Below are 22,500 nucleotides of genomic sequence, written 5' to 3'. Positions count from 1 at the left end.
TTACAGTCGTCGAATGAAAATTGTTTTCTCTTCTAAAGGCTGCTATAAATTGATGACATTCTTTGCTGCTTTCATTAGGAAATTAAAATGTGTAGATGAAATGCAATTACTGGCCTAATGATAACGTCAATGTTAAGTAAAGAGAAAGAAGGACGTATAACCTCAAACTGTTTCTAAAATTGGACTCTTACCTCGTGGCTCCTGTGCTAAGGGACCAGTCCCTCACTGAGGAAGGTGATGATGATGACGGTGGCGTGAAGGAACACGCAAGATCCACCAAAGGCTTATAAGGTACCATAGGCCTCCCTTTGGGCGTGGCGTCTTTACCATCAGCAATGGTCTCTGCCAGGGCATCCAGATCCTCCAAGGAAGCGAGACGCGCCCTGAGATGGGACTGGACTTCCTCTAAGATGTCCATCGTTGTTTTTGGTGTTTCTTTGTTGCTGTATATGTACAGCGGGTTCTCACGTTTGGCTGGCACGGCATTTGCGGACAAACGGTGTCTGTGTCTTCCAAGCGACGTAAAACTTTCAACAAATGCTTTGCTCGCATCATCTCCCTTTGTCAAATTCTCACTAGAATCGTTTTCAAAAGAAGACTGGTCGTGATTAGTGATTTTATAGTATTTAATGTTCTTATAAAGTTTTGTGCTTCGTTTATGACGAGTCTTTTCACTAGCACCAGGTGCATTATCTGCCTTTAATTTATGTGTCTCAAGGTTTGTCGGACTAGACATACTAATTGAATTCTTACAAGATTTTATGTCGTCACCGTAGGTATCTATAGATGAAAATGAATGACTAACTCCAAACAACATAGACTGGTCGTTACTAGTCCTTTTAGAGGCACTTTTAAGCGATTCACTGGATGATAACTCAAGTTTCTTAGACCTCTTTTCCCTTTTCCTATCCTCTACCAACGAATCACTTGATTTTTCAACTGTACGTTCTGTTAGTTCGTCATCTGCTGCAGTCATTCTTTTGTTTTTCTGACATACTCTACGAATACCGGGTGGAGAAATATTTCCATTTTCCTGCTCACTACATAATCTGTCAGATATGTAGTTAGGCACTGAATTTGTATTGTTTTCTAAACTACAGTCTTTGAAATTGCTGTCTGCGTTGTTTGCAGAATTAATGACCTTCATTTTACTTCTTGTAATGCCTAATTGAATCTGTTTAGTGTCAGGCTTAATAATAAGGGACTGTACAAGATATGACGACTCAGGGATGTTAGGCACTTTTAAGTCTGAATCCTTTGCTTTTTTAAACTGAACATACTCTTCTCTGTCAAAGTTGTCAATACTGTTCTCTAATACAAAATTAACTGCTTCGCAGGGGCTAAAGTCATAAGAATTATAAAACGAACTCTCAAAACCACTAAGAACGCCGTTTTCCATGAACTCTTTTGTACCTTCCTGAAGGGCTACCTCATCTTCAGTGGCCAAAGGCTCAATCAGACCATGACGAGCCTTCTGAAGCTCTGAACTTAAACTTACAGTTACCATGAAACTAGAGGGCAAGGGAACCTTTCTTGGCTTTCGTTTGGGCTTATGGAGGACAAATTCTGCCTCTCTGGCATTAAAATTCTGGTAGATTTCAACTTTAGCACTTGGCGGATTCGGTTGCATATCCTCATTAGACAAATCTTCCGGGGTAAAAAGTTTCTGAGTGGCATCAGGCAAGGAATAACCATAGGCACTATGGCCTACCTTAGATGACTTTTTATTAGGCGACTTCTTCAAGTCATGGGGAAGATGTCTAGTTACTGATGACGGAGCTGAATTGTTTTCTGAATGCAGTGAACCAGATGTACCATTAGTCTTGACATTAGATTCCTTATTCTTCTTTGAGTGTTGAGATATTTGCTGATGGTCACTTTTATTTTTGAAATAATTGGCGTCTGCCTTCATGATTGCACTAAAAATTGAGTTTTTACCTGCAAACGAAATTGGCGGCCCTTTTTTTAATGACTCTTCACTGGTAGATGTGCTAAGATCTTTTCCTGGGAGGCCGATATCTGAATGGTCATTATGAGATTCACTACCGTTACCTAAAAATTTGTTTGAATTGTTCTTTATGGATAACTGACTTCCTTGGTCACTTGAAAAAGTCTCCCGCTCTTGAGAGTGAAGGGCAGAAAAAGAATTATTCAACTTAACGACGGTCTGAGTATCATTGTAAGCTGGTGAAGAATGCTCATTACAGGATGAAAGATCACTCGAAGTTGGTTGTGTAATAACTACATCAGAACTAGAAAGAATGTCGAGACCTGTTATCGAAGACGAGTTTATTTGCTTTTTAGGGCTTTCTGTTGTGACTTGCTCTTGTGTAGAGTTTGACAACAATTTGGTACCTGATCTTTTATTGGATGAAATATTGTCTACACCAGCACTGTCATCGTTCTTGGTGTTCACTTCTTGTCCTTCGTTGGTTCGAGATGCATTTCTTTCATTACTGTAAAGTAAGCTGCTTGTTCCACATGTGTTTTTCAGCGGTCCACATTTAAAAGGAGGTACGCATGACGTCATAAGCGTTGACTGAAACGAACCAAAGTTGAAACGGCGCAAGTCATTCTCAGAGCCTTGTTTGCTGTGGATCATCTTTTTAACATCATTTTGAAATGTTCTCTGGCATAAATCCATCGTGTGACACTCTGCACTATTTTATTTCCATTGTATTTGACCGCACCAAACACTATAGTGGAAACGTAACCTCATGTATTCTGCCTCATATAAATAAAGAGAGAGAGAGAGAGAGAGAGAGAGAGAGAGAGAGAGAGAGAGAGAGAGAGAGAGAGATACCGATCAGAGGCGTTCAAAGCTACTTAGTTTGGAATCACAAAAATGCATTAACGTCTTATGTTTTCATAGATTTGGTTTCTTACACGTTTTATTAGAATCCTTTCAAGAGTCTTGTTTAATCTTGATTATGCATGTAACATAAACACTGACCTAAAATATTATAGCGAAATTTAACATGACAGTTAATTCATAATGTCTAACTCAATTTAGAAAAGTCGTTAAGTCACACCTGAGCGTTACGTCGAATTAAGATATTTTCATTACACTGAAATACTGATTATCTATTCTAGCCACTCGATGTTTATATTTTTCATTAGATAAATCTCAGATTATCATTATTCTTCCTGTAAAAATCCTATTGACTAACGGACACCAGAACAATTTATTTCTTATTTTAGTAAATAAGAATAAGAAAAAATAATGCGTTGAACAGATCTAAAAACAGTCCTTCTTTGTCAAAAAAAAAGGGGGAACAGACCGAAGGAACTCAATTACAGTTTTACACTGATAACCACTGTTTTTTTTTTCTTTAGTAAAGGGTCATTAATCAAATCAGGAAATCTTATTGGATACAAAGCTTTACTAGCCAAAAGTAAGCAGACGGTTCTTTAATTAGCAATTTCTCACATCTTATGAGGCTTCACTGACTCCTTGGTTATGGCAAATCCAAACATCACCGACGGTTCAAGGAGATGATTCTTGTTTTTCTCACGAGTATCATTTTTGTTTAGATTCTCCACCAACGCAACGAGCCATTTTTATCTGTTCACGTTCTCATAAAACACTGAAATCACCACTGTTTCCCCAGTGGATTCCATCTGGGGACATTTGGAAACCAGGTTTTTTAATAAGTATCTCAGGTGCAACTGCCTCTCGTCACCCCCTGAGGGAAACCCTTCTGCTAATTTGAGAAGCACAGATGACGTCTCAGTCCAGAAAGTATAGGGAAACCGAATCCAGAGTCGTCTGCACTCCTGCAAGAAAGAAAAGTGGGTTTTAATGATGTTTATTAAGACAAGCTTTCAAAAAAAGTTATATTTTTATTGGAGGTCTTCAATTAGTATTCAATTTACTTATACGTAATGAGACGTATATTAACTCGCTCTCCTGTTTATTTCCAGTAATTGGATATGGGAGCAATTGATTTTTATTAATCTTACTAATTCTGAATAAATTTTTCGCTCTGATTAATCATTGCACAGTGCAGTTTTTAAAGGTAGGACGTTATATTCTCATGAGTTATTAAAATGATTAAGTCATCATCAGCCAACAAATAGTTCGAGCATGTGAAATAAATCAGTCGAAAAGGAGCCAAGGACAAATACCTCGGACGGTATTTTCTCTTGTGTTGTAAAGTCTCTTTAAAGATAGAATCATTCTACAAAATTTTTCCTCATATTTAAAATTTTGAACATTTGAATATCACCTCCACATTTCCAATGATACCAGAAACCTCTCAACTACGCCGGGTAATTGGTTAGTTTCCATTGTGTTATTTCAACAAAATAAAAAAAGGCACAAATAAATGTTACAGAGGTTTTCCTGGAAAAGTTTCTGCATGCATGGACACATAATAGAGCTCCGGACAATTTGTTGTCTGGATTTTTTGAAAGGCCGAAAAGACGAAGAAAAAAATGCATCCATGATCTATAGGAGATAAAAGGTTTTTTACTTTCGAGCATAAATGGAATTTAAAACTGCTCTAGAAAAGTTTGCTTTTTGTGTGTGAATACAGAAAGGGCTTGGATTGGACCGTTCATGATATATAAATGTCATAAGATTTGTGAGTGCGTTTGTGTGTGTGTGTGTGTGTGTGTGTGTGTGTGTGTGTGTGTGGGCGCGTGCGTGTATATGTGCACGTAGTTTTCACGATATTTTGACATGTTTAAAGAATTCCACGGCATGAATAATAACTTTATCCTAAAGTTACGATAATTGATGAAGTTCGTTTTACTTTTGCGAGGATGTATGCTTTCTGATAACTGTAATTGAAAGGAGGTGCTCTGAGCTTAATTCCAAAATATTCCAGGAAAAGTTATCAAGTCCTTCCATAAGTAATGCACTGAAATGTCACTGGAGAGAAATCTGAACGATAATAAAAAAAATACAAGGATTTTAGTTCTTAGAAATAAAACAAATATAAAACTGTGAAATGGACATCTCTTTAAAATCAAGAAAAAATAAATAAAAATATCTGTCACCTGCAGCGAATTTTTCTTTTCGAATTATAATCATATGAAAGCAACTTAAAAAAATAAATCACCTACTTTATTTGATAAAGGGTGCTATTTATTTCTTCATCTAATAAAACTAGGAATTTAGAAATGGTATTACAAAAAAGAACGCAAATATATCATTGTATGACAACGCAAACATTCATGAGGCGTAAAATGGGAAATTAGGTCAGCGCTTACATTTAATTGTCGTCGTATTTTTATTTGAGAAAACTAAATTCATTGGCATTAATACTACACACACACACACACACACACACACAAACACACACAAACACAAAACACACACATATACTGTATGTGTATATATATATATATATATATATATATATATATATATATATATATATATATATATATATATATATATATATATATATATATATATATATATATACATATATATATATAAAAATTTAGTCATTAAACTATATATCTAAAAATTTGTAATTCTTCATATTCTTTATAAGTATGCATGTACTGACAACTATTCTATCTACCTATCTATCTATTTATCTATCTATATTTTCAAAAACAACTACAAGGTCTCATTAGCTCTAATGTAACTACTGTCTACGTCTCTGATATGTCTGCCCGAGGGATACATTTTCTTTTTCATGCTGTTTCATTGAAACAAATCGCCTCCTGGGAGCCATCACTGCAAATAGCTATTATTATATATGTCGTTTTCTTTCCTAATCCCACTCTCAGCTGCCTATGGTTTTTATTTATAGAAGATATATTATATTAATATTTCTCAGTTGGTTCGCTTTTATAAGATATTAAAGCTGTTCGCTCGACTGGACTCCAAAAAAGCTCACAAAAGTGATTATGATTTGGATTTGTAAGTAGTTACCAAATTAGTAATTGGTTTGAGATAAAAATCAATTATGCTTCAACCCCCAAAAATCAAGGGTCTTTTCCTTCTAAATACAGTAATATAAGTATAAATTTTACAACATCATAATTCATTATCAAAACTCACTTCTGAACGACTAAAGGGAATTTCTTTAGTTTTAGGAATAAAAAAGGGAAATAAAAAAATTTCTACAAATATGTATTTCGACTTATATAAAAAGAGCTGTTTACAAGAGTTCTTTCTAAACTTGATACGAAGGTAGTACTCCAAGTCACCACAAAAGATAGGTTTCTCATACCAGGCCATGTCTTCCCTGCTGTTACCTTCAAATACCATGCCGCAGAGACATGAAACATCTCGATGTTGTTCCCGTCAGTCATATCCTTAACGATTGCATAGAAATGTAATAAAATTATATACAACGGCATCATCGGTGGAAATCCCCTTCTCGATCTTCAAAAAAGTGGTCTCGACACCATTCCCCTACATGAAGGGAATTTCCATTTCTCTGTTATCTTCTTCTTTGGTACAGTTCATTAAGAACTGTGCAAAGAGCGCAAATAAGGATGCCCTCTTTGCGATAACAGTCTATTTGCTGATACGTCAATGCCAGAGGCATCTGATGAGGGCCTTCTTGGTAAATGTAAGAAGAGGAGATTTTGGAGGTGTTCAATTTCATGATAGGAAGGACAGACCTTTCCTCGTTCACTTTTCGGGTGATGCAATGGATGGCCTTTCCGACAAGCACACTGTGGGGAGGGACTCGCCATCGAGGGAAGCTATAATGGCGTTGGTATTGTTACTTTAGGTGGTTGGAGAAATTCCACTAATGATTTGATACTACAGCAGGAAAAGATGAAAGCCATCATGATATGCGCCAACATCTTCACCTGGTGATAAGTAGGAGTGGGGTCTTGACTGATAATAGGGCAAAGTCGGGTACTGTCTTCTATGACTTTTTATCTCCATATAAGTAGTCAAGGCCTAAGTCCCCAGATATCTTGGGAGGTTGAATGACATCCTGTCAAACACAACCTACGTAAGTGTTTGATGATCTTCCTGGAGAGTTTAACGATCATTTAAGTTTATTCTAGGCGTTTTTACTGATGAGGAATCCTTCAGATACCCCAAGGGCACGAGATTTTCATTGGAAAAGACGTCATCTGAGAAATGGTGGCTCCCATCATATTTACTAATATGTATCCAACACCTGCAACCAGCCTTTAGCCAGCCATTCGATTTTTTGTGACATATCACTTAAAAACTCATCAGTGGATTTATTGCGGCATGAAATTCCCATTAATTATACTTTAGTTACTTTAGTAGCATGATAAGTAGGCAAATTTGAAAGAGAAGCAGAAGATGCGTCCAGTACCATTACAGATAACATGATATGTTTACAGATAACATAATATGTGGCATGTGTCGAACTCATCATCAAAATCATCATACCATAAAATGATAATTCGGTCTAAAAAAAAAAAGAATAAAACTATGCAAACCAAAAGCCATGAATAATTGCATCAGAAATGAGCCGAGAAGGGGCCAGTCCTTTTTCCTGTGAGAGAACATGATTTTCCTACAAAGCTCATTAAGACACATGATACCAATTAAGGGAGGAGCCGAGCTTGGTGTTTTCTTCTTCTTTTTTTCTTTTTTTTTTTTTTGCTCCTTAAGGAGAATCTCGTTAGCAGAGAAAACAGAGACGACCACTGAATTAAAGCTGGAAATAATAATAATAATAATAATAATAATAATAATAATAATAATAATAATAATAATAATAATAATAATAATATTATTATTATTATTATTATTATTATTATTATTATTATTATTATTATTATTATTATTATTATTATTTAAACTGAACAAATGCTTTTATGGAACAAACCTATAAGGTCAGTATCCTAAATATAAAAATTCTCTTTCACAGAACGAGTCGGCCATACATGAAAAAGGAGACGCAGAGAGAGAGAGAGAGAGAGAGAGAGAGAGAGAGAGAGAGAGAGAGAGAGAGAGAGAGAGAGAAACTAACAAATAGATAAAACAGGAAATACACAATTACTTATATTCAATTAAAAAAGCGATCTAAACATTGTGGAAGTGACACGTCGGTATCCAGAAGCTTTTATATTATTCAAAATAAAACAAACCTTACCTAAGGACGTCCACATGGAAATATCATGAAACATCTTGTTTCTTTTCTCAGATTCATGAATAATGATGAATCTGAAATTGACGTGTACTTGAATATGCCATTCTCATAATCATAAATTATAAAAAACAATAAAATCTGAAACTGGCAGCAAAAATGGACGTGTGCCTGAACGTGCCATTCCAGGAGGGAGTTCCTTCAAGATTAAGGATGGCCTTAGTTCGCCAGGATTGAGGACATTTGCATAGAGTTACTACCAGGCGTTAGGTAGCTAAAAGTTACTCCTCAGTCATTTGGTAAATAGATGGTCCCTTCTTAATGCAGGGAAATGATACACAGTTCTCATAAAAGAACGAAGTTCATAAAAAAATAAACCCCGTAGGAGGATACGGCCGTCAGTGCACCTCATGCGGGGCACTGTAGGCATTACTTGAGGTTCTTTGCAGCGTGCCTTCGGCCCCTATTTTTACTGTACCTCCTTTCATATTCTCTTTCTTCCATCTTACTTTCCACCCTCTACTGACAATTGATTCATAGTGCAACTGCGAGGTTTTCCTCCTGCTACACCTTTCAAACTTGTACTGTCAATTTCCGTTTCAACGCTGAATGACCTCATAGGTCCCAGTGCTTGGCCTTTGGCCTAAATTCTATATTCAGTTCAGTTCAGTTCATAAAAAAATAAAATCCTGATACCAATAAACAAATAATCCGTAAGAGAAAAGAGTCTTTAAAGTCAGTAACTTCTAAAAAAAAAAAAAAAAGTCGTTTGAGAGGTAGCTTCGATCCATTATTCCCTGCCCGGCCGACACCCATTGCATTAATAATTGCTTTTTGGAATATCGGAGAGGTTCATGTTGGCTACGTGTTTGGCGTGAATCACGCGAGCTTTGCTTGCGGATTACTGCCGCATCATGTTAGCACGACCAACACAATAACACTCGAGCTGCATGAAAGACGTTGATAAATGCTTCGCTCATAGTTGAGGGTCTAGCTCGTATGTGTGGGAGTGTGAGTTCGTTGGCGGGGGCGGCGGTTGTGGGGGAGGGGGCTCCTGTGATTCTTTGATTATGATTCGTGTATCTACACACACACACACACACACACACACACACACACACATATATATATATATATATATATATATATATATATATATATATATATATATATATATATATATATATATATATATATACGTGTGTGTGCGTGTGTGTGTGTGTGTGTGTGAGTATTGGAACTTCCAAAGTTCAAGCGAAGATGCACAGCATTACTCCCTTGAAACAGTTCTTGTATTTTTATAATTTACTTACATTTTTATCCACTTATTTATTTATTGGTTTGTTAATCTATTTTTTTTTCTCTTATGGTAACTGATCTTTTCTTTCTGTATTTCTTATTACCTTTGGAAGATTGAATTTAAAGTCAATGGCCCCTTGGGGTTTGTTCCAGATGAATAAGGTTCATCTTCTGAATAATAACTAATATATATATAATTTTATATTTATATATATATATATATATATATATATATATATATATATATATATATATATATATATTCAAATAATGGAACTTAGTTTAACTGTTCATTGACATGAAAATGTATTCTGTGACTTTTTTAAATTCAACTTTAAGTTATTTCTAAACCAAAATAGAAAAATATTCCAAAGACAACAAGCAAAAATTCTCTTAGTTTAATGCTGTGAAATAGAAACGAATGTTAAAATCCTATACGCATACAGTTATGCAGTTTAACCCACAAATTGAATCACTGCATATATATATATATATATATATATATATATATATATATATATATATATATATATATATATATATATATATATATATATATATATATATATATATATATATATATATATATATATATTTTTTTACGAAATCCATACCTTCCAGAATCATCTGAAATATATGAAAGGCAAAAATTTGTATTCACGCAATTGAGTGCAACTTACTGTTCATAAATAACAAATGAAGTAATCAATACTTTCAATGCAGAGAAAAAGATTCGTGAGTGATTCTTCACATGAATATTAAAGTAATTTGAAAGCAGCACATTAGCTCTATAAAAAAATGTTCCAATACCATTTAGTTGCCTCTAATTTCGTAATGATTGTTTATAACTTAATAAAAGATAAACGTTCATAAATGACGCACATTTGACGAAATAAAAGGGGACACTCGCATAGGGTAAATGTGCTTCGACCAGCTTTCCCAAGCTTCAAATGTCGCCCACTACATAATTAAAAATACAAGAATGCAATATGAAGGAGTTCTGTCTGAATTAAATTGGGACTGATAATCAATGTGAGCTACAGCAAGGCACGCTCTATCATGTTCAAGTAAAGATCACCAACTGAGCTAACAGACAACAAGCCTAGAAAAATACAAAGAAAAACTGACAGGTGATCAATTTCAAATTGACTTCTGTTTCATATCAGAAAGGAAGGAAAAAAAAAAGGTCATGTATATTCTAGTCTTGAATGAATGAATGAACCCTGAAATTTAGGCTATAACGCAAAACACTGAGCTACTTCTTGCCGTTCAGTGCTGAAAACGGTGATAGGAGTGGTTGGTCAGCAAAATAGAATTCCGGAAAATGAGACAAAGTATAAGAATTTAATTGGGAAGCTGGGAAAAAAACAGCCAGTTGCACTAAGAGGTAATAGTTCGAGAGGGTGGACAGTAGGACGGAAGAGAGGAGGCAGGAACGGAGGTGAAGTATGTATATAAATCTTAAAAGTTGGGGTAGCAAGAGGCCGACAGTAGCTTGACCTTGTATTCTTATGAGGTATGCTAGGAAACCATATCTAAATAACAAAGGTTAATAATATGGCCTTTCCTTTTCGTATATCTCTCGCAGCATAAGTTTAAATAGAGCATATTTGCACTTCTCCTTTGTATACCCAGTGTTTACGACCAACCTATCGGATCGTGAGTGTTTGAAATCTGGACCACCACGCCATGCGTATTGATTTCATATGTTCTGGCGTCTTGGCTTTGCGTTCGATTTTACCATTTCATTACAGATTCAAACTAGATTTGTTTTTCTTATTTTCTCTCCAATTCGTATACAAACACAAACGTACAAACGTACATACATTTGGAGTTCAAATTCACCCCTTCAGGTTTTCTCTCTTCGCAGGAGTTGCCTGTAGAAAGTGTTGCCGATTGTCATGTATTAGTTGCGATTAGGTTGCTAAACCCAGCTTGCAGAACCGGTAGTAGATCATTTCTTAATGACAGTAATCATCGCAGCTGTATTTTTAAGATAAGAAGTCAATTGCTCTCTCACTAATCCTGAAGTCATTCGGTTTCCCTCAAAAAAAAAAAAATTGAGAATGCAGTATGGCAAGAAGGAAAATAGCAAGAAGATACTTTGATATAGAAAGTAATAAAGCTTATCAATAGGACAGTGTCAAGTATCCAAAAGTACGTTTCAGGTAACATTCCGCTTATCTATTTGCCACATGCTGCTTCCACTGTACTACGAAGCAACTGTACAAACACTTAGGCGTTTGTACAGTCCATATCATATTCCAGTACGAAATTAGTACTAGCTCTCAGCTCAAATCTTTTTGCACCTGGAAGGGAGTGGCCCATTTTAATATCTGTATGGGTATCAGTGTAGGTCACCTATATCTGTATTCATATATGGATTCATTTCAGCTCTAAATTAACAACAATATTTTCATTTCGTTCAAGGGTTTTAAAACCTATTTTAAAAAATTTTTTATGGTCATGAAACATAGGTAAATTTTTATAATCATCTACAACGCGTCCTGCCCAAATAAGACCTAGATTCAAGTGTTCATAGAGTGAAAAACAATGTAGGAGATATAGGAAAGAAAACCTGTAGCGATCACTATGTAAGTGTAAGTGAAAAATTGTTTTGTGCGTGTTTGTTTTTAATACGAATCAGAGAGAAAAGAAGGAAAAGAAATCTAATGTGAATCTCTTATAAAATGATAAAACTGAACCAGTCTAAAATAAATTTTCAAGGTACAGACAGTCCGTTTCGAAAGACAGTCAAAATACACTTTGCGATCCCTCGGTAAGGGGACATATGTGAACTAACGAGTGCCATCTATTTACTTCATCTCTTCATCAATGAAGAACACACTAATGACGTCACGGGTACAGGAAATTCAGCGAACACAACGGTGGAAGTAACTTCTTTCCCACATCAATTATAGCTTTAATCACTTAGCTAATTGTATATTAATGCAGCATAAGAGGACCTTGCTATTATACTAATTGGTATACTATTGCTGGGCTGAAGCATAGAAAGCTAGAAAGAATGTACGGATTAATAACTATTCTAGGTGTAACTTTTGACTCACATCCAACTAATGAGAAACATCTAATGAAAGTTTCAGCAAATGCCGCACGAAAGTTAGGTATTGCTCATAAGGCCTCATATATTTATAACAATGATGAAATCAACGCAACCTGTTTCAGCTCATTTGTGCTTCTTTTCCTAGGATACTGTTCTCCGGTGTGGCTGTCTGCTTCTGCCAGAGATTTATCTCTTTTAGATAGTGGTTCGTGGTGGTAGGTTTCTGTTTCCTAATAGTAGCAGTTATGACTTGGACCATCGACGGATGAATGGTCTCTTGTTTGTTACTTTTTCATAAGTTGTATTTCAACAAAGATATTTCACATTCACAACTGATCCTTGATCATTTTAATTGCTGAGAGCAACCAGGTTCGCAGTAAATGTGCTTCCTGTCGAATTCTCAGTTCCAGAGTTACTTTATTCCTCACACCATTGGACTGTGGAACAGCCTCCCAGAGATGTCGTGCAATTGGAATTTCAGAAGTTCAAGCGAAGATGCAATGCATTACTATCTTAATACTATTCTCATTGCATTTTAGTACATTTTTATCTTTTTATTAATCTATTAATTTGTTTTTTGAATAAGTGGGATCTCTTCTTTATGTATTTCCCTTTACCTCCCCTTATTTCTTCCAAATGAATACCATATTCTTTGGGAGCCAGAATTTCAAGTCAGTGGCCCCTGTGGGCTTGTTCCAAATAAGTAGGTTTCATCTTCAGAATAATAATAATAATAATAATAATAATAATAATAATAATAATAATAATAATAATAATAATAATAATAATAATACTTTCATTCAAACATGATTTAAATGTTTCAGTTTGTAGTTTGGGTAAATATCTATGTATGATCTTAGACCAGGTCCAAAATTGCATTTTTCGGAATCTCTCCAAAGCACACAAAAAGTACTCTATATAAGAACTCATATCAGAATGAACTTCCACCAGATGTAATAAGATTCGATTTAGAAAAGCTTTGGTGAGAATAGCAGTTAGATGTGTGTCTTGATTATAACAGTAATATTATAAACAACTGCCTGAAGAATATCTGATTCTTTGGTCAAATCCTTCTGCTGTGAATTTTGTAAAATACAGAGGTGAAGTAATCTGAAGAATAATCATTACTGTCATTTTCATCAATTTTAAACGAAAAAGGAAAGAGCTTAGGAAAACTAAAATAAATCCTGACGTATAGGGCAAATGATCACAGAAATGAGAAAACAGATTATTTAAACGCTTTTGTTTCAGTAACTGATACAAAGGATACTTATAAAGGGTGAGAAGCCATGCTGAATCATTTGGCATAATTTTTCTTTTAATAATTGAAATGATAATCGTGATTGTCTGATGTTTTATATTCAGTATTAATTTTAGGAGTGACTGAAAGAGACGGACAGACTACAGATTGACAGAAAGAGAGTACAGCTCTCTCTCTCTCTCTCTCTCTCTCTCTCTCTCTCTCTCTCTCTCTCTCTCTGTGCAAAACTCGTCAATTTATATTACTTCTTGTTCCCTTACCCACAAGCTCGTATCAACTTTCTCTCTCTCTCTCTCTCTCTCTCTCTCTCTCTCTCTCTCTCTCTCTCTCTCTCTCTCTCTCTCTCTCTCTCTCTCTGCAAAACTCGTCAGATTTTCTTACTTTCTCTCTTAGCTACAAAACTTGTATAGAATTTTCCTCTGCATAACTCTCTCTCTCTCTCTCTCTCTCTCTCTCTCTGGCCTGCACACACACCCACACACTCATACGCACACACACACATTCTCATACACACACACACACACACACACGCAAACCCGTGTTTGTAAAATCCTTCTTCCTTCGTCACGTCCAACTTTCCTGCTCTCGTTTCCTGTCGTTTAAAAGTTAATTGCTTTTTACGTGGCTCCAGTTCCAGCTTTCCCCTTACTAGTGTTCAATAAAAGTATTGAAATAAAATGTACCCTTTATCCACAAGGGACCAAAAGGAAAACAGGGAAGCTGCTTAGAAAATACTGCAAGGAAGTTATTAGAAATGATAAATTCAGGTTTTCGCCTTCATTATTCTTCATGCCTTTCTGGGACTGCTCGTTTGTATATTTAAAATGACCTGTTCTGAAGGGTCAGTCAGTGGGGAGGAAGTGGCAGCAAGAAGATGAAATTGCTATTTTCTTAAGTTTTCTCACGTGGCGAGTTAATTTTTGTTTTTATTCACTAGATGGTTTTTTTTTTTTTTACTAAAAAGAGTTAATTTTTAAGATTACGGTTATGAGTTCAGTTAATACCAAGTTTGCAAGTCGATTAAGTTATTCGATTACGCATCAAGAAAGACACATAAAAAAATAAAAAAATACCGGAAAATGGACAAAAGAAATACCTAATATAACCCTGTGCGTTTGCACGAAAGTATTAAATTCCTTTGCCCGTCAACTGGATGCAGGAGTGAATGATAAAAGTGAGTGGCTTGAATTTGGTCACCAAAGAAAACTTTTATAAGAACGAAATTCCCCTGGGGCTTCGAAACACTGACACATCTCCTCACTCTTCATTTGTGAACAAAGCTACAAAACGGTTGAAATAACGGTTGTAAGTTAAGATGAAGATATTAAAGAAAAAATTTTACTTAAAATACAGCAAGTGCATACTCTTGCGGTATAACCGCAATCCCAGAAGGGTTTCAGGGTCTTATATCCTGAGTAATAAAATACGTTTGGTTGCAAAAGGGGAAGTATACCGTCAGGACTGCATAAAAGCGTCTATGAGATGAAGCTTTTCAGTTAACATTCCAATCAACATTACAATAAAATCAGAAAATAAACGAAAATAAAAGGCATTTTTAAATGCTGTAATTAAACGTTAGAAATAAGCTGAGTTAGCTAAAGTACTCAAATATCTTTAGCAGTGACTAAAAATCTTCTCTGTATCCAAGGATTATCGGAATGGCCAAGAAAAGAAGAAAAGCATTACATAGAATCTTCATTGATCACCCGAATACATTCCAGATTACCCTGGAACTGCCGTAGCGGGAATTTTATGACTAACGTTATTGGTTTTCCGACTTTTGTGATTTTATGGGCAAAGCCTTCATAAGTTTGGATTATGGGTCGTTCAGGAGCATATGTCATATTCAAATGTTGACAAGAAGCTATTACTACTACTGTTACTACTAGTGATACTAGAGCCAACAGTAACTTAACAGTCTTATGTATATATATATATATATATATATATATATATATATATATATATATATATATATATATATATATATATATATATATATACATACATACACACGCATATATATATATATATATATATATATATATATATATATATATATATATATATATTCCTGACTCACATCAAGATCGAACCCAGGTTTTTCAATTGAAAGGCAAGGGCGCTGCCCACTAGGCCATACAAGTCATAAAAGAAGTTGGAACATGAGGGCCACTGCACCTAAGGAATTACCTGGACAAGCTAACTGCTTGCATACCAGCGTGTTTTCCCGAACTTTTCGACAGCATTTCATTCGAATTATCCCTTCTGATTATTTCTGTCATGTTCACTCAGAGGTATATATATATATACAGTATATATGTATATGTATATATATATATATATATATATATATATATATATATATATATATATATATATATATATATATATATATATATATATGTGTGTGTGTGTGTGTGTGTGTGTGTGTGTGTGTGTGTGTGTGTGTGTGTGTAAAATAAGCAGATACGTGTAGAATAATCTTTTTTTTTTCTTCATACTTTCCGATTAACTTCTCTATCAGATAATTCGTTTACTCCATAGCTTGATATTTCTTGATTTTGATACTATAACTATTTCGATCGTAGTCCCTTCAACACACTCCTGTGAAACAATTTGATCACACGTTACTAGCAAACTCCTCGATTCCCATCCGTCTGCCTTTCCAGTAATCCTTTATTCAAACAACATTTCATTTTTCCTAACTTCTCTAAAAGATAAAACCTCGCTACTGAATACTGCTTCTAGTTTTTTCCAATTACTCATTAAACCCGGCAGTTTTGTTCATCCACCCCATTTAAACAATTTTTGTCAGTTGAATTCTCATGTTTTATATTTTGTCTATTACTCCATGATTCTCCTTTCACATTGACCTACTTTCCACGCACGGAAGCTTCCAGAGATTGAACTTATATTTTCGCACAGGTCCTGATGGTACCAAAGACTTTTCTATTGCTTTAAGAAAGAAGAGATGGGGAAACCTTATCCCGTGACAAGATTTGTTAAAAAAAATGAAAACAGCAAAAGGGTTATTTCAGATTTGTTGAAAATATGATAAAAGACTTTGGGTAGAACGAAAATTAATCATTAATATTACTGCATGAGGAGATCCCATCTCACTTCCGAATTGCATTATATTTTCGCTCTCCATTCTGAGCTTGTAATAGTGTCAGCAACAAGATCATCAATGAATTTCACTGAAGTTCGTCACCATACTATTCACTATTAATTGCTGTTCAGTAAATTACAATGAAAACATGTTTGCTATTTCATCTCAAAAAAGAATAAATTATACAAATATTTGATAGTGAACATTTTTTCGCTTAATTGATAATGATTTTAGCATTTTTCTGAACTGATCTCTGTTGAAGGAAACTATTTCTGTTGTTGTTATAATGATTTTAGTCCAAGAAAGCACTGTTTTTTCTGTCCGCCCTCATATCTTAAAAACTACTGAGGCTAGAGGGCTGCAAATTGGTATGTTGATCATCCACCCTCCAATCATCAAACAAACCAAATTGCAGCCGTATAGCATCAGCAGTTTTTATTTTATTTAAGGTTAAAGTTAGCCATAATCTTGCTTCGGGCAACGCAACTACACAGGAAACCACGGCCGGCTGAAAGTTTCATGGGCGGCGGTTCATACAGCATTATACCGAGACCACCTAAAGATAGACCTATTTTCGGTGGCCTTGGTTATGCACTGTACAGAAAACTTGATCGAAGAAACTTTGGCGCATTTTTTACCTGTTTTTCTTTTAAACACTGGAATGAAGGGACTGAGTCTCCCATTGGCTCTACACCGAAATGCTCTCGAATCCCCGAAAGCACAAATGTGCTCTGAGGTCAGATTCAACCTGAGCCTGAAATTTATTCTTGATTCTCTTTTACAAACCTGTGCAATAGGGAATTACAGACTCTCACCGGATTTTAGCCAAATTGTAGAAAGCAATATATATTCAAAATTAGTTTTTATTTTCTTTGTTCAAGAACGTTACTCATATTCTTTTTTTTTTTGCAAGCAAGACGAAAAAAAATTCTTTCTCTTTTTTTTTTTTTTTAGAAAACATACAGAACCCATATATTTCATGTCTAGAGTGAACCCTTTGGCTTACACCAAGACTCATCAGCAGCAGACATAAAATGTAAATTAGGATATCGAGAGCAATGAACGGGTTATTTATTTGTCGTTCTTTGCAGTATGAAGTTTGCGATTAAGAAAATTACAAGTGGCTTTCATCTGCCTTATTTATGTGTAGTTCTCTGCAGTATGAAGTTTCCGAATAAGAAAATTACAAGTGACTTTCATCTGCCTCATTTATGTGTAGTTCTCTGCAGTATGAAGTTTCCGATTAAGAAAATTACAAGTGACTTTCATCTGCCTTATTTATGTGTAGTTCTCTGCAGTATGAAGTTTCCGATTAAGAAAATTACAAGTGACTTTTTCTGCCTTATTTACCTTCGGTGTCGTTGATTATGTACGTTGTGAAGGCAACTGAAATTAGAAATGAAAAAGATTGAGAATACAGCAAAAGCGCAAACCATATTTCCTTCGCCAAAATCTTAGCGAATAACACCGGCGCTTATCATCCCCAGCATTCCCTCCCCGTCTCTTGTCAGAAGCTAACGAGCGTTAATGGGCCGTTACAGGGAAATAGTTTCGTCTGCAGTCAGACTGCAAGAATAATTAAGACAAGCAATAATTGCTGTGAGATTCAGTTGCCATGGCGACACTTCAAGTAGTGTTGCTCTAACTCGTTTTCGTGGGAATTTGGGTTTTGCTTTTATTTTTACCTCCTCCTTAAGATCTTTACTTCAGGGCTCTCGGAAATTCCGGGAAGTAATTCTTGGTTTAATTAAAGAGGAAAACATATTACGGTAATGCTTAGTACTGTCTGTATAACGTTACAGCCGCTTGTATGCTAACGATTAATTACATCATTCTTCGCCATGAGGTCAGGCTCATTAGACTGATATGGGAAGATTTCTTAATTAACCTTGAATTTGCAGACGTCACCAGTTAGTTGTGATATGCTTTACATATGGTAATTTTTCATATACTCTACATATGATTTGTTTTAATATGTTTTTACACATGATTTTTTTTTTTTTTTGTATTTCATGCAATCGTATTCATATCTTTGACGTACTTTGTTTCCTTGAAGAAGTGCTAATCAGCTATTTAATATTTCTCATATTGTCTGTGATGGTTTGTTAGGGATTTGATACAGCATTTTCAATAAAAACCTGGCAAGATAGGACCATTCATACTTCTTGCGATTCTGTATCTATGGGAAAAAATATCAGCCGGAAAAAGTAGGATTTTGCAAAGTCAATTTTCAAGTTTTGTATCATCCTGGAAGATATTTCAGAACTATATCTGACATTAGCTGAAGCTGGTAAACAAACTAAGAATAATATGGCAAATGTAAATGCATGACTGCACTGTACCTGTCATATCATACGTAGATATATGCAATAACTTCACTGGTATGTCAAGAAATCATTATAATGTCAATTCTAGCGAAACGATTAAACTTCAACAAATTGGTGGAGATTCAAATGTATGTATGTATATATATATATATATATATATATATATATATATATTATATATATATATATATATATATATATATATATATATATATATATATGAATCTCCCACATTATATTGTTGATTTTAATTGATTCATAGAATTGACAATATTATTTTCTTGACATATCAATATATTATATATATATATATATATATATATATATATATATATATATATATATGTGTGTATGTATATATATATATATATGTATCCTGTTCCATACTCCTGCATGCTAAGCTTTCTACTTTGGGAAAAGGTGATTGCTCAGTAGTATTTACAGTCAATACTTAATCACTTTGTCTGTCCGTTTATCGACAACTGATTCTTAGATCATTCTACGCAGGATTTAACCACTATAAACTAAAAAATAACTAAAAGAAACTAATAACAACCAAAGACCTTTACACCAGGTAAACTAAAATATAGTTTACAGACGCATATGAAAGGCTCTAGTAAAACAGTTGGTTAGAGTAACCTCCTTCGCTCTGTATAATGACATGAACGTAAGGACTGATTAAGACCCAGACATGACCTAGTCTAGGTTTAGTTTCAGGTAGAACTATAATAAAGATATTTACCGTTATTCTTTTAATTTTTACAAGGAGTATCTATAAACTTATAGGAAAAATGTACAGTTTTTCACGGTCATCATATTGCTTCCAGGTCTTAAATATAATGAATAATAAATACTAATGCGGTAAATCTTACAACTTTTACATTTGCCATCATGCGCCACTCATGCCTTTAGAAACTGAATTCGGTACAAAGACGAAAGAGGCAAGAAACAAATAACCAGATGGGGAACGCTCCTCCGAGCGATGATAATACGCCATGAAAGCCATCAGCCGAAGGGTTTCTGATAACGAGATACGGAATCACATAATTGAATTCGTCCCCTTCAGCCTCCGGGGACAAACTTCTAGATCTTTCCAAGGCATGGCAGTTGTTCTTCCAAACGAGACTGATTATAATATTTCACCCTCCTTATAGGGTTAGTTTAGTGCTTTCAACTTTTTAACCGAGGTCCATATTTATCTTCAGGGGTTAATTATTATCTTTTCATTTCACGAATAAATTCTTTCTGTTGTTATATAGTTTATGGTTGACTGAAGATAATTTTATATTAAAACTGAATACTAGCTGACCTTGTTGAGTTCCATGAAATTTTGCTTGTTGGAGTCTGATTTCTCATACGGAAACCATACACTTACCGATGTCACTTTGAGAGAGAGAGAGAGAGAGAGAGAGGGGAGGTGGCGGAGGGGCGGGCAGCGCTGAACAAGGCTTAGATAGCTTTTAACTTTATAAAGACCAACTTCACTGCCAAGTAGTTCCATTAGAATATGTCTCCAGCCCCCTTGTTTATTAACTTTCATGGCCGATTGCAGAAGGAAAATTGGAAGTAATAACTAAATGCTGGAAATTTAGAATTGCCTGAAAATTATGTCAGTTTCTTTCACACTTTTGACATTTTTATATATTCGTTTGCTCCATTCTCATAAAAAGTTTCCTTTTTTTATTTCATATTTTTTTCCATCCACAAATAACACCTAAGCAATTTCACCTGCTCGCGAGGAAATTGAATAGCCTGTAGTATTTAAACACCATCGATTATTTTTCTCCTCATAATACTTTCTTGGAAAAGGTGAAACATAATAGTGAAGTTTTTTTTTATTATATTGGGCTTCGTCTCGCTTTTTGATCCATGTGTATATCTATGTAACAGTTTTAAACAAAAAGACGGAAACTTAAGTATCAGTCAACCTTGAATATAAAAAAAATGGTTTATTACGTAGTAAGATGCTATTAGGAATTAATTTTTTTTTATTTTCTTTCTCTTCACCGGAAAAGTCATGTTCAGTGTTATAAAGAAAATTAACGACTTTTTTTTTCTATTCATCCCTTGACACCCGAGAGGAGACAAAATATGTCTAAAGGCATTCTACCTCTTCTTTTTTTCTCTCCTTTCTCTCACAACGTGTGTCTTAACAGTTAAGTATCATTACACACTCACACACAAATATATGTGTAATATATATATATATATATATATATATATATATATATATATATATATATATATTTATATTATATATTATGTATGTATATATACATATGTATATGCATATATATATATATACATACTATACACATATATATCTATATACATACATACATGTGTGTGTTAGTGTGCATGTGTATACTTGCGTATGAGTGCCTGTAGCCTCATGTGCACCTAATGGTAAAAGATTGTGAGAATTATTGTACAAAAAATCGTTTAATTATCAAACTTCTGGCGACGAAGTACGCACATACTCGCCATAATAATGCCACAGTAACATTAGCAGGATGGTAATTAGGGCCGATATATCATCAGCAAGGCTTCAGTGGCGTAGATTATAATTAAACCATTAAAACAGATTTTCAAAGCGATATTTTATTTCCTGTTTATTCGTTAAAGACGCTTAGTTTATGTTACAACTACATATATATATATATATATATATATATATATATATATATATATATATATATATATATATATATATATACATATATATATATATATATATATATATATATATATATATATATATATATATATATATATATATATATATATATATATATATATATATATATATATATATATATATATATATATATACTGTATATATATTAATGTCACATACGCGCTTTCATTTTTTGTTCAGAAACTAGAATTTTTGGTAATGATATTAGTTAAATAAAAAAATACTGCAAGATCAATGTACATTTTGAATAGAACTATCCCTCATTTATCATGCAGAAGGTCAACATGTAAAAATAAGACAGCGTAACTAAAAGACAGTAAATTGTTAGACAAGGGAGGATGAAAAATTATTTTGAGAGTTAAAAGATATTTTTTTTTATAATGAAAAGCAAATAAAAAAAAAAAATCGTTTCAAAGGCTGGAATATACTCTGTCTTTACGTTTAATCATGTTTCTGCTAATTTCAAGTTGTAAATATATAACTCGCGCTTAGTTTTCTTCTGACAGAGACAGGGAGACAGTGTTTGTTACTGAAATTTTCGCCTTTTTAATTACGTCACCCACAGAGATTATAGTTTAGCCAGATGAGTATTTAGCAGGAAATAGGAAAAACAGAAGCTACAATGAACAGAACTGAGGATGCTGAGGTAGATTTTGAGGATCTCGCTGCGTGAGAGGCTGCAAAATGA

General features: G+C 34.3%; 1 protein-coding gene across 1 annotated transcript in view; it reads right to left on the bottom strand.

Moving 5' to 3' along the window:
• Positions 1 to 22,500, bottom strand: part of LOC136843389 (serine-rich adhesin for platelets-like) — a 47,238-nt gene that overhangs the window by 4,727 nt on the left and 20,011 nt on the right. The window contains exon 2 of the mRNA XM_067111740.1: positions 192 to 3,777. Coding sequence (XP_066967841.1) covers positions 192 to 2,644 — 2,453 coding nt within the window. The 5' untranslated portion in view covers positions 2,645 to 3,777. The remainder of the gene's footprint in view (positions 1 to 191; positions 3,778 to 22,500) is intronic.

The sequence above is a fragment of the Macrobrachium rosenbergii genome, chromosome 11 (assembly GCF_040412425.1).
Source record: "Macrobrachium rosenbergii isolate ZJJX-2024 chromosome 11, ASM4041242v1, whole genome shotgun sequence".
Lineage (NCBI taxonomy): Eukaryota > Metazoa > Arthropoda > Malacostraca > Decapoda > Palaemonidae > Macrobrachium > Macrobrachium rosenbergii.
Note: the sequence above shows the minus strand (reverse complement) of the source record. Positions and strands in the feature narration are given on the sequence as shown.